The sequence below is a fragment of the Ailuropoda melanoleuca genome, chromosome 8 (genome assembly GCF_002007445.2).
Source record: "Ailuropoda melanoleuca isolate Jingjing chromosome 8, ASM200744v2, whole genome shotgun sequence".
In the NCBI taxonomy this organism is placed as follows: Eukaryota; Metazoa; Chordata; class Mammalia; order Carnivora; family Ursidae; genus Ailuropoda; species Ailuropoda melanoleuca.
This window is the reverse complement of record NC_048225.1, coordinates 76,410,161-76,422,379: the sequence shown is the minus strand read 5'-3', so window position 1 is coordinate 76,422,379 and position 12,219 is coordinate 76,410,161. Positions and strand designations below refer to the sequence as shown.

The window sequence follows — 12,219 nt, the reverse complement described above, 5'->3', positions numbered from 1 at the left end:
TTGCTTCTGCCAGTCACCCTGATGTCACTTCAAATTAAGTTCTCAGATGGAGAGTGTTTGGGCCACTCTAGTCATGTGAACTTTGGCCACTTGTATGATTGTAACTTCTCAGATGAGATGTTTCTCACCCTTTCTCCACCACTGCCAAGACGGAAACACGCCAGATTTTTTTGCTGTTTCTCCCTGTGTGGTGAGTTTATTTCTCATTTACCTCTGCAGGGAAGGTATAGCCCTTTGGTGTCTCAACTCCTCGTCTTGGGCATTTTTTCTTAATTGGTATATAAAATAATGGCACATTTTTAACTGATGGCTGTCTAGATTGAGTAACATCTAGTAATTAATAAGAAAGCCTAGCACTTTGGGAATGTAATATAAGGTGGGTTTGTGGAATGAGGGTGGCACAGAGGGAGAAAGCCACTGAAAAGGGACATGGGGACAAATGAAGAGACTAGTTCCACCTACAATCATTCAGAAAGGAATCAGAATCTGACTCAACTGACGGAGTACTGTGATTATTGATTACCATTTGGGGTCTGAATGTCTGAAGATGTGGTATGACACCAGTGAGACCTTGTACCTTAGGGCAGCATATCAAAGGCCCAAGCACAGCTAGGACAGTGGCCCCAAGAGTTTACACTGAAATACGTACGGTTCAGTGTGGGGGGGCTCAAGTTCTTCTCCTAAGGAGAAGGTGCCTGGGGACCCTTGCCCATCATTTCTTTATTCTTTATCTCCCCTACTATAGGTAAATTCCAGTAAGATCAGGAACTTTGACTTTCTCTTCATCAGTGTCTTCCAGTGCCAAGAATAGTACCCGACTCATACTAGGGGTATAACAAATATGTGTGCGATGAATGCGTAAGTGATGGGTCACTGTTGGCACTGCCAGGGGTGTTCTGGGGGCTCAGGTCTGTGTTCACAGTGCTGAGGAGGCCCAGTCATTAGGCCCAAAGCAAACAGGTAGAGACACTAGAAGCGGGAGCCAAGACGGGAAGCCAGGTGGGTCAGGAAGGAGAGGAGCTGATGTGCAAGGAGGATTCGAACAGGCAAAGGGAGGGACCTTGGAGGACTGCCCCAAGCTGGGGGGGACTTCTCTTCGGGAGAATCCTTAGGTGTCCATGGGCTTGGCTTCCCAGGCTCCCTTCCCTCCCACATGAGAGGTCTCTTTTCTTCATCCTTGCCTCTCCTCTTTATCACCAAACTTCCTTCTTTCTTCAACTCTGTAATCCCAATTCTTTTTGAACCCCTTGTACTCTGACTAAGCTTACCCCTAACATCTTAGTTGTATCTGGTAACTTCTTTTCACTACTTTTCTGCTTGACTTCCCTGTGGTATTTGACCCCATTGGTAACCTCCTATTTCCTAAAACTCTGCCCTTGGTTCCTGGGAGACTTTCTCCTGGATTCTTCTCAGTTTAACCTGAAACCTTTTCTTTCTTATACTCTTATATTCCAAACCTGCCCCTTGGATCCCTCTCTTTACACACTACAGTACAACACCACCTCCTTGACTTATCTCATTGGTATCCATAGCTTCAAATACCACCTTCAGACTGTTGACTTTTAGAAATGAAACTCCAGTCCAGGTCTCTCTACACAGGGTCTGACCGTATATTCAGCTAGAAGTTAACAAGATTCCCCAACCTTGCCTGGATTATTACCTGGTCTCTTTCCAACTGGTCTCCTTTCCTCCTCCCATTTAGCTGTTTGTTTCTCAGACCCAGTTCTGATCATGCTTTTCTCCAGCCTACTGAGCAAGGGTTGCGGAGCCAAGTCATGGCATAGCTGGTATTTTATACGTACCTTTATGATCACACTTACCATACGGTGTTGTAATGCTTTGGTTTCATGTCTGTCTCTCTCATTAGACTGTGAGTTCCAGCAGAAAAATATTTATCTATAAATCATTTTTGTAAGGCTTCCATAAAGTATAGTGTCCGGTACATAATAGGAATTTAAATATTGATGAACGAATGAATGAAAGCAGTTGTTGGGTTGGGCTGAGATACCTTCTTGCTGAACACTAACTCATTTGAAAACCAACACTGCTACATTTCTAACTTGTCAGTTCTTTAATAAATTACCCTGTTGACTCGTGTAATCTCTCCCCATAGATCATGATATGGCTCCACTGAGAATCCCTAGGTCTCCCAGTTTTGCTCTGGCCAGACTCGCTTCCTCAGGTAGCCCCTTGCATCTTGTCCAGTGACTGGGCTTTACACAGATAACCAGACTTCCAAGATGATGTATACCTGGCCTTGACATTTCCAGGTACCTCCTTCCCTCTCCACACACACATCTTTACCTTCCTCTCTACTAATGCACTCCTCCACTTTGTTAGGGCCCCAATTGCTGACCAAAACTCTAAGGCTGACAGGTGTAAGACTTGTTCACTGACTTTGCCACACTCTTGGGTTTAGCCTCCTTCCCACCCTCTACCATCCACCTTTCAAGCCTTGTCTAAACTGGTGGGAAGCTTCATGCCAGGAGCTGGCTCCTGCCTGCTCTTTCATTCCAAAGCTATGACACGTTCCAATAACCTAGAGTGTCTCACAGGCTGAGAGGAGAGAGGCCTCTGACTGGAGCCAGTGCACGTCATTTCCCATCCTGGGAAAACCCAACAAGGTGAGGCTTGGCTTTGTTTGGTTTGCAGCCAGTTTTATCCCTCAGATGGCAGAGGACTCCATGGAGAGAACTGCTATTTTGAACACAACCTTTAACAAGGTTGAGGTGATTGGTTGATTGGAAATCTTAGATATTATGTTGACCAGGAAAGGGACACTGTTTCATAATTAGAGGGAAAGTAGAATAGTAGAAGGAGTTACAGCTATGTGCTCAGAAAATTCTAGTTCCAAAGAACAAACTTAGGCAAGTTATTTAGCCTTTGTGAGACCCACTTTCCTCCCTCATGTTTGGAGGTAACAACCCTACCCATATTGAAAGGTTATTGTAAAGATGAAATGTGGACTCACTAACTGTGTTGAGCATGGGGTAGGGGACACAGTAAAAGCTCATTCAGTCGCCCTCTCTACCAGCATCCAGTATGGGTTTGATAAATGCTAGTTTATCAGATTTCCAAATGTTAAATGAAAATATGTGTTTGCTCCTATGGTCAGAGACCAGGTGGAAACCTTGAGTGCAGTTGTAGCATTTCATGTAAGATTTTTTTTTTCCCCATTTGGATAATGAAGTATCTAATCTTTAAAAATTAATGGGTCATGATAGCAAAATAGGTTTAAAAGCTAAACAATCACGAAAATATATAGGAATAATCCTTAAACATATGAAAACAAATGCAGTCTCATAATTAGAGAAATACAAATTACAATTGTACAGCGATATTTTTCATCTCTAAAATTAGTTTAAAAGTAAAACTTACTGCAGTCATTGTTGAGGCTGAGGGTAACAGGCACTTGCATGTATTCGTAGTGGTAATATAAATTAGAAAACTCTTATGCAGGGACATTTTTCAATTTCTAATAAATACACAGATGAGCTTAGCTTAACAAATGCGGGACACTTCACGAATTTGCATGTCATTCTCATGCAGGGGCCAGACTAATCTTCTCTCCATCCTTCTAATTTTAGTACATGTGCTGCTCTTACGGAGACAGACATATTTATCCTCATTATACGACACAAGAAACCCAGACACATAAAGGTTAAGTAACGACCAAAATGACGCAATTACAAAACATCACAATCCTGGGTTTATCTCTGCAATCGCACCAGTTCAATACAGTAAGATTGTTATCTCATGCTTATCAGAAGCTCTAATCGCTAGTTACATATAAATTTGATGAACAAAAAAGAAAAATTAATAATTACTCAGTCAGTGGCCCTTGATAGCAGTAGTTGAAACGAACAATATGAAGAGGGGTAGTTTTTAAAGAGGTTTTGGCTATCTACAAAATGATTATCTTGGTCTGCAACAGATCAATGTCTTGAAAAAGAAAGTTGGGGTACAATGTGCTTAGATTAAAAGAGGCAAAAATGCAAAGCATCATGCTTGATTTTATTTGGCTTTGAGCAAACCAGCCATAGTAGACATGTTGGGGACAAATTGGGGAAGTTGAATATGGACTGAATGGAGATAAAAATAAGGAATTTTTGAGGGCTTCGGAGGGGAGGGGGTGGGGGAATGGGATAGGCTGGTGATGGGTATTAAGGAGGGCACGTATTGCATGGTGCACTGGGTGTTACATGCAAGTAATGAATCACGGAACTTCACATCAAAAACTAGGGATGTACTGTATGGTGACTAACATAATAAAATAAAAAAATATTATTAAAAAAATAAGGAATTTTTATTCATTTTTTGTTATGTGTGATAATGGAATTATCCTTTGAAGGAGATTTTTTTTTTAATTTTGGAGCTGCATGCTGAACTATTTAGTGGTAAAATGTCATTATGTCTTTATTTTAAAATGATTCGGCCAAACAATTTGTAGATAGAGGAAATGTGGCAAAATACTGACAACTGCAGACTCTAGGTGGAGGAGACATGGGTGTTCTTTGAGGTATTATTTCTGTTTGTCTGTCTATTTGAAAGTTTGCATAATAAAATATAGATGAAGGAAGAGGCCCTTGGGGATCCCAGACCTAAAGGGAGGACTCTCGAGCTGTGCTTTGGGGCTTGGTCCCTGGCCCTGTTACTTACAAAAACTGAGAGGAAGACAAGAAGACCAGATCATCAAATTTGGGAGGACTAATGATTGCTGGAACCTAGATTCAGAAAGATGGTCACTGGCTGGAATCCGGCTAAAGAACCTTAATAAGGAGGAAGATAGGGTCGTGCGTTCAGGTTTTAGCAAATTAATAGCCTGAGGAAAGCTGTTAGAACAGCAATTCTCACCAAAAGGACAAAAAAGCTTTAGGTAGTGCCAACTTAAGGTGAGAGAATGAGGTGACACTGCTGCCTGGAAAACGAATTTCCAGTTAATCTACATTTCTGGAAGCAGGTAATCCAGAAGGCGGGAGGGTGAGTCCCACAGTCACATCTGGCCGGGCACATCTGGAGTTTCCGATTCCCTCTAGGTGCCTTGTTTTGAGTGGCACTGGGGGTGGGTCTAGAGAGGGTAACTGGGCCATGTCATATTGGCCATAGAGCCTGGGGATCATAAGTTTAAAAAAGATTAAGAGGAACATGGGCGATGTCATCAAATACTTCAAGAGTTTTGTGCAAAACAGACTAGCCCTGCGTAGGCGGCTTCATGAAAAAGAACCAGATACACTTGTTACAATAAAACGAAGAACTTTTGTAAAGATGCCAGAGAAGGACTGTGTTTGTTAAATGGAGAGCATTGTGCGCCCCATTAATCACTCCTGTTTCATGGTAAAAGAACAATGGTAAGTCTGAGACAAAGAGAGAGGAAAAACAAGTGAAACTGCCTTGAAAAGTTTAAAATGCTTCCTGAGCTGAAGCACGGGTTTCTATTTGCCAGCAGCATTCCAAGGGCAGCATTTCCAAGGGCCAGAGATAAAATTCATCTTTGTGTGGATGCTTGCCTAAACTTCACCGTATTCAAGGACTGCGTTGTCTGTGTTCATGAGGACAAGTAACTATGTTGATAGTTTATCAGGTTGACAATCCCAAAGCTAGGTAGCCCCCGGTGACTTTTTAAAGTTTTTGTTTATTTGTTTGTTTGGTCTTGTTTTGTTTCTGAGTCAGTGAAACCTTCATGCAGTTTAACATTCAAAGAACAGATAAGGAAATACTATGAAATGTCCCCTCCCTCTGCCAATTTCTGTCTTCCAACCATTCAGTTCCACTCCTCAGAGACAACTAATGTTTTTTTTTTTTAAAGATTTTTATTTATTTATTTATTTGACAGAGATAGAGACTGCCAGCGAGAGAGGGAACACAGGCAGGGGGAGTGGGAGAGGAAGAAGCAGGCTCACAGCGAAGGAGCCTGATGTGGGGCTCGATCCCACAACGCCGGGATCACGCCCTGAGCCAAAGGCAGACGCTTAACCGCTGTGCCACCCAGGCGCCCCAGAGACAACTAATGTTAACCAATATCTTGTTGTTTCATGCACATCTTACTCTTTGCCCGATTTTCTCAATGTGAGAGTCTAGGAAGCAAGGGTTTCCTGACTCTTGGCTGTGTGACCCATAGGGCGCTCTCTGTTACACAGGATGGAGTGGAGTCCAATCCCAAGGGGTCTAGGAACAAGTGTTCCTCTAAACAGCCAACATCTGCCAATGCCTAATTTCACTATTCTGCACTTTACTGGCCAGGCAGTAAAATGCCTCGCCAAAGACTTTGCAAGGGGGAGATAACATTCTGTGAGGGTAAATATGGCTATTTCTCCTCTGGCCAACTTTACTGACGAGGTCACACAACTGCATCTTTGTTCCTGTCCAGAGAACTCAGTGGTTGGTGCTACAAAAAACCCTACTGCTGAGATCACTGGGGATTTAGAGCGGAGAGTAACTCATGCTTCTTTACATTTTGGCCTGTCCACGCGCTTTTCGTGTATGTGTATGTGTGTTATTTCTCCAGTTGAAATAAATTCCTAATACCTAAACTCTTTGCACCCTCACTGCCCCCAATACAGGGGACTTGGCTTCTCTGTTTTTTCGCATTGCTTGAGAAACCTAGGAATGGACTTTTCTCCTAAGTTCTTTCAGGTGTGCATCCGGGTCGCTCCTGTGAAGATACGGAGCCACCGTATGCGGATATGGAGCTGGCTCAACACGAGGTATCATTCTCATTCTCATTAAGTTAGACATTTTTCTAGAGAGATAAGAATTACATGTATGAAACAGGGACTATACAAAGTGCTAAATTAAGGGTGGGCTTGAGGGGGACATGGTTGATCATCCCTGTTTTCTCTAGAGGTTAAATATTATCCATTTCTAAATTTTCTAATTATCTTGATTCTTAAGGTTTTAGTTTATAGGTTTATTAATATTAGAAAAAAATTCTGTGCTTCCTCCTTTTCTTGGAAATCTTCTAGATTCTATTGGACAATACCTCCTCATCCCTAAGACCTCCTTCAACAGGAGTAACTACACCTGAACAGAACGTTCCAAACAGGGGATGCCTTAGGGTAGGGACAAGGCAGTTCTGCTGACTCTGCTCCACTTCTATTATTTGGAGTTCTTGGTTCTTGGACATATGCAGGAAGCTGGGTGTCTCTGATGTGTAAAACCATGAGATTTGACAGTCAGGGGCCAGGACAGAGATGGGTGTCCCTGAGCAGAGCACATGGCAATAAAGGCCTGCAGAACCTTGCAAGGTTGAACTGGGGACCAGAAGTAACAACGGCCTTGTGATAGATGCCTGATTTCTTTTTTAAAGATCCAGCATGGATTTTCCTCAATACAGCACTTCTCTCCATTCTGGAGGGAAAGGAATTGTATGATTGATTGGTTTTTAAGTTCCCCGTTAGGATGAAGGAGGATGGAAGAGTTGTCTATGAATTTTTATTATAACAAGAGTCATTTATTTTTTAAAACAGTTTGAATTAAAAAAAATCTACCAAAGATTATCCCTTAAAAAAATTAATCTGGGGGGCGCCTGGGTGGCTCAGTCGGTTGAGCATCTGCCATGGGCTCGGCTCGGGTCATGGTCTCAGGGTCCTGGGATCGAGTTCCGCATCGCATCGGGCTTCCTGCTCAGTGGGGTGCCTGCTTTTCCTCTCCTTCTGCCTGCTGCTCCCTCCCGCTTGCTCTCTCTCTCTGTCAAATAAATAAATAAAATCTTTAAAAAAAATTAATCTGAACTCTACATGACTTTGAACCAGGAGTAACATGATGAGTGAAAAGATTGTCTGGGCCCATTTATGAGAGGTTTTTGGATGAAGCTTAGGAACATGCAGTAGGTAAAGTAATAAGTGACAAGTCCACTTTATTATCTCCAAGGATCCATCTCAGCACAGAAAAGATGGCATCAAGATGATGGCAGAGGCAACCATTTGACCCCCATAGTACACAGAGAAACAAAGTTCCGTGTGCTTAAGATGATTTCTTATAAATATTACTAATGGTGAAAAAATCAGGCAGCATCCACATAGATCTCTTTGCAAGTTTAAACTGAAATGGTGGCATTGGGGTGGCCACGTGGAGAAGGCCGTCAAGAGCTGGACTTCCCAACCTCCACCCCCAGGGCCACTAGTCTCCAGGATGTGGTTGCAAGAGTAAAGTAAAAAGAAAATTTGCCAGCTAGCTAACTGTTCAACAAAGCTGCTGATGGGACATCACTAGTAAGCTAAGGTCACAATGGGTCCAGGTTTACCCCTGAGATTCTGGGAAATGAGTTCATACTAATCAAAGGCAAATAAACTAACAAGCATCCATAGAGAGAAATGGAGTTCAGAGGGAATGAGAGTTCTTGTGCCAACTGGTCAACTTACTCTAGTCTCACCAGGACACTATTTGAGAAACCAAATTAAGGTTGTTAAATAAATAATGTGAGTAAAGGGAGGCAAGGGATGCCAAAAGTTAATATAACCACACTTGGAAAACCTGCTGCTGCCTTCTCCTGAAGACCTCTGGCATGAGACCAGAGTACTTGGGTGGGTGAGTTAAAACATCCCAGCATCCCTTTCCCTGCAAGGCCAGGGATGGAAGGGTATATCATGTATACCAGAAGTTCTCAAAGGATAGTCTGGGGACCCCGGGGGTCTCTGAAATTCTTTCTGGGGTGTCTGTGAGGTCAAAATTATTTTCATAATAATACTAGGATGTTATTTGCCTTGTTACTTTTCTTCTCTCCCAAGGCTACAGTGGAGTCTTCCAGGGGTTATATGACATGTGGTAATGTCATCGCTTTGACAGCTACTGGAAGGTGTGCTTGTGAATTACTGTGTTTAAAAGTTTCTCCATTTTAATTTCTAATGTGATAAATATCAATAGATATAACCCACATTTTTCAAAAGATCTTTAGGGGGACACCTGGATGGCTCAGTCAGTTAAGCATCTGACTCTTGATTTTGGCTCAGGTCATGATCTCAGGGTCATGAGATTGAGCCCTGCATTGGGGCTCCACACTGAGCATGGAGCCTGTTTCAGATTCTCTCTACCTCCCCTCTACCTCTCACTCTCCCCTCCCCTCCCCCGCCAGCTCGCTCGCTCTCTCTCAAAAAATTGAAAAAATTAAAAAATTTAAAAAAATAAAAATAAAAGATCTTTAGGGCTCTCAGTCTTTACGAGTTTAAGAGTGTAGAAGGTTCCTAAGATGAAAAAGCTTGAGAACCACTGATACGGACCATCATTCTCAGTCACCACACCGGAACACTGCCAAACACCAGAATGTTATTCTTTTTGATGAAATTGTAGAAATACCCCTGTACTTCAGGCAGGAACTTTTTGACATTTAGGAAGCGTTCTATCTGAGTAGGTATATAATATTCAGATTATCTCAAAAGTTCCAAATAATTGTGCTTGGGGATGTATCTCTCCCTAATTCAGGGGTATAGGTACACCAAATCCTTTTACTGGATACAATAATTTGCAAAACAAAAAATAAGAAAGAAACATTTTGATCCCTGATTTGTCTGTCCTTCGGCAATGATTTGAAACAGGATCATAATACATGTGTGCCCTGAGAGGAAGTACATACTATTTTTGGAGGTATTGAACGCTAACTGAACTGAAACCAAGAATCATAACCTACCATAAATATAGGGCAATCGAGCAAGTTTTTCTGGTTTTGGGGGGTAGTTTTTAAATGTGTGTGTGTATAAGAAAAGAGGTCAATTTAGGTACCAGGCCATTTTTTAAAGATTCCAGAATCCCATTCTTCAAATACAGTCAGCACAGAGGTTGGTTCTTACATGTGGGTCCAGTGTCCATTTAGCCAGGATCCTGGGATTGCACAAGGCCATTGCATCCTCAAGAACGGAAGGGAAGTTTTTATAGGAACCCTCCTGAAGCTGGGTATGGAGCATTTGTGCTTATAAATATAATATTTGCAAGCTAGAGTTTTCCTCTGTCTCCCTCACATTACTGGCACATGGACCAAGACAGAGCCGAAGGTAAATAGTCTCAAACCAAAATAACCGAAGAACAAAACACAAGCACGTGATTTAGATATGAATGAGCAAAGATCGGATGAATATCTGATAATACACAGGGCACTAAAGGAAGGGGGCAAGACAAGGCACGTTTCCTGTCCTCAAGAGTTGCAATCACTAATCTCTTGCCATTTTCCCTTTGCATCACAGTATCCTGTCATCTACCAGTTAACTGACAGAGATAAGGACAAGAGGGTGACCTCCATTTCTCTCCTGTATTCATAATCGGTTGAATTCATGAGAAACCTCCAGGAGCCATCTCCAGCCCCCTGCCCTGAAGAAGAGCTGAAAATTCAAGTCTTAGAAACAGAAGGATGTTGTCTATAATAACACAGTCAAAAATCTTCAAAACATATAAAAATCAATGACACTCAAAATGTTCCATTTTAATCAGTAAACCTTTATAATCATGGAAATTAAACCACTCGTCTTTAGGAAAAGTGAGTGAGAAGACAGTGGCAAGAGCTAGAATCGAGCAACTCTCAAGGAGGCAAAAGTGAGTCACCTTTTTGGTGACAAGAGGGAATTAGGCTTATATGCCAGAAACTGGCTTGGTTAACTTATTTTCTCTTTGTGAGTCTGGAAGGTGATGAGCTCCGACCACTCACTACCTCATTGTCTTGCCCGTTGGCTCCTTTCCGGGCAAGGAAGAGAGTTGTGTCTCTTGCAGAGTTGGGTAGGTATCCGTCAGCAGCCCGTGGAAGATGGAGATCCTGGGGCCCAGAATGGGCAGCCGGTAGCGAACGCTCTCTGGAAAACAGTGCAATAAGAGGGAAAAACAAGGACTTCTTAGAATCTATTTTTACAGAAACTCAAAATATCTAAAGGTCACCAAAGACTTTTTCGTCCTTACAAAACAGATTCAAAATTCACATAAGAATTCCTTTTGATAGAACCATCTTATCCCGCACAAGATTTAAGCTCCTACAAATCTCGCCAAAGAGGTCAGAAAAGGTACCTAGAAACAAAACTCATGTATTAGGAGTCATTGCCAATTAAATAAAAACTGAATATAAAATGTGTCTGGAGTTATAATGTGAGTTGAAGGGAAAAGAAGATTCAATTCTCAGGATGGGGTAACTGGGTGATGGGCATTAAGGGGGGCATGTGATGTACTGAGCACTGGGTATTATATAAGAGTGACGAATCACGGACCTGTACCTCTGAAACCAATAATACATTATATGTTAATTAATTGAATTAAAATTTAAATAAATAAATAAATATTTAAAAAGGAAGGCTTTTTAGGGGCACACATACGGTTCTATCTTTAAAAAATGAACATGATCTTACGAAAAGTCTAGGATAGTACTTGCATTTCAAAAGGAACCTTCATTTTATGAAATAATTTAAATTAGCGTTCCTTAAAATCCTCATCATCCTGACCTCTTCTTCTAATGTGATTTTATTAACAAAAATGTTGGTTAATATTCATCTTTTCCAGAAGACACATTGCTTGAGGGATAGCGTCTTTCTATGGGAAGTCACTGAATGGAAGGGAACTGGAGTCTTGAATTCTCTGGAAAAACTCCTCGCTCCAGCTGAATGAGAGCTAAGAGAGTCTCATCACTGTAATGAAGAGGCAACAGAGGTCCAGGGTCACAGGCCCTGATGGACTGAGGACCAGAACCCAGATCTCCTTAATTCTAGCACAGTGATCTTTGAACCATGACACACCAATGTGCCAGGTGGTAGGCCAAGGCAGGTTGCTCACATCTCTGCTAGTGTTTATTGACATCTGGACCCTGTACATATCATGGAACTCTGGACTCAAAGCCAGAGTCAAGACAAATGAATCCAGAAAAAATCCCCGTAACTTATGGAGACAGGCTCTTTCTGTTTACTTAGTTCTCACTGATGATTACTGATAATATATAAAGGTTAGCTGAATCCAGAAACAAACGAGAAGTCACTGCTGTGTGATCAAGGCGAGGAGTTAGACAGTGATTGGCAGTTACGTTCACTGGGATGAGTCGGCCATGTGGTATTTGCAGCGTGTCCACAGGCAAGGCCACGCAGGTGGGTGGCAGCTTCAGCAGTACGCAAGCGCGGCAGCAGGGACACGTCTAAGCTGTAGAAACCCGTGGCGCCAGGGCAGCGTCAGCAGTTTCTCTGGCTTGATCAAAGGTGAAGGCTGGTTGTGCTGAATGTCTGGCTTGGGGGAGGGGGAGGAGGAGCACGGGGGGGGGGGTAGGAG

General features: G+C 42.3%; 1 protein-coding gene and 1 non-coding gene across 2 annotated transcripts in view; both read right to left on the bottom strand.

The window, feature by feature from the left end:
- Window positions 1-3,504: 3,504 nt before the first annotated feature.
- Window positions 3,505-3,615, bottom strand: LOC117803582. Its single transcript, XR_004627530.1, has one exon. It is a non-coding gene; the product is annotated as a U6 spliceosomal RNA (small nuclear RNA).
- A 6,561-nt stretch (window positions 3,616-10,176) lies between these two features.
- C8H1orf105 (chromosome 8 C1orf105 homolog) overlaps window positions 10,177-12,219 on the bottom strand; it is a 38,090-nt gene continuing 36,047 nt past the window's right edge. The window contains exon 6 of the mRNA XM_034667646.1: window positions 10,177-10,818. Coding sequence (XP_034523537.1) covers window positions 10,630-10,818 — 189 coding nt within the window. The 3' untranslated portion in view covers window positions 10,177-10,629. The remainder of the gene's footprint in view (window positions 10,819-12,219) is intronic.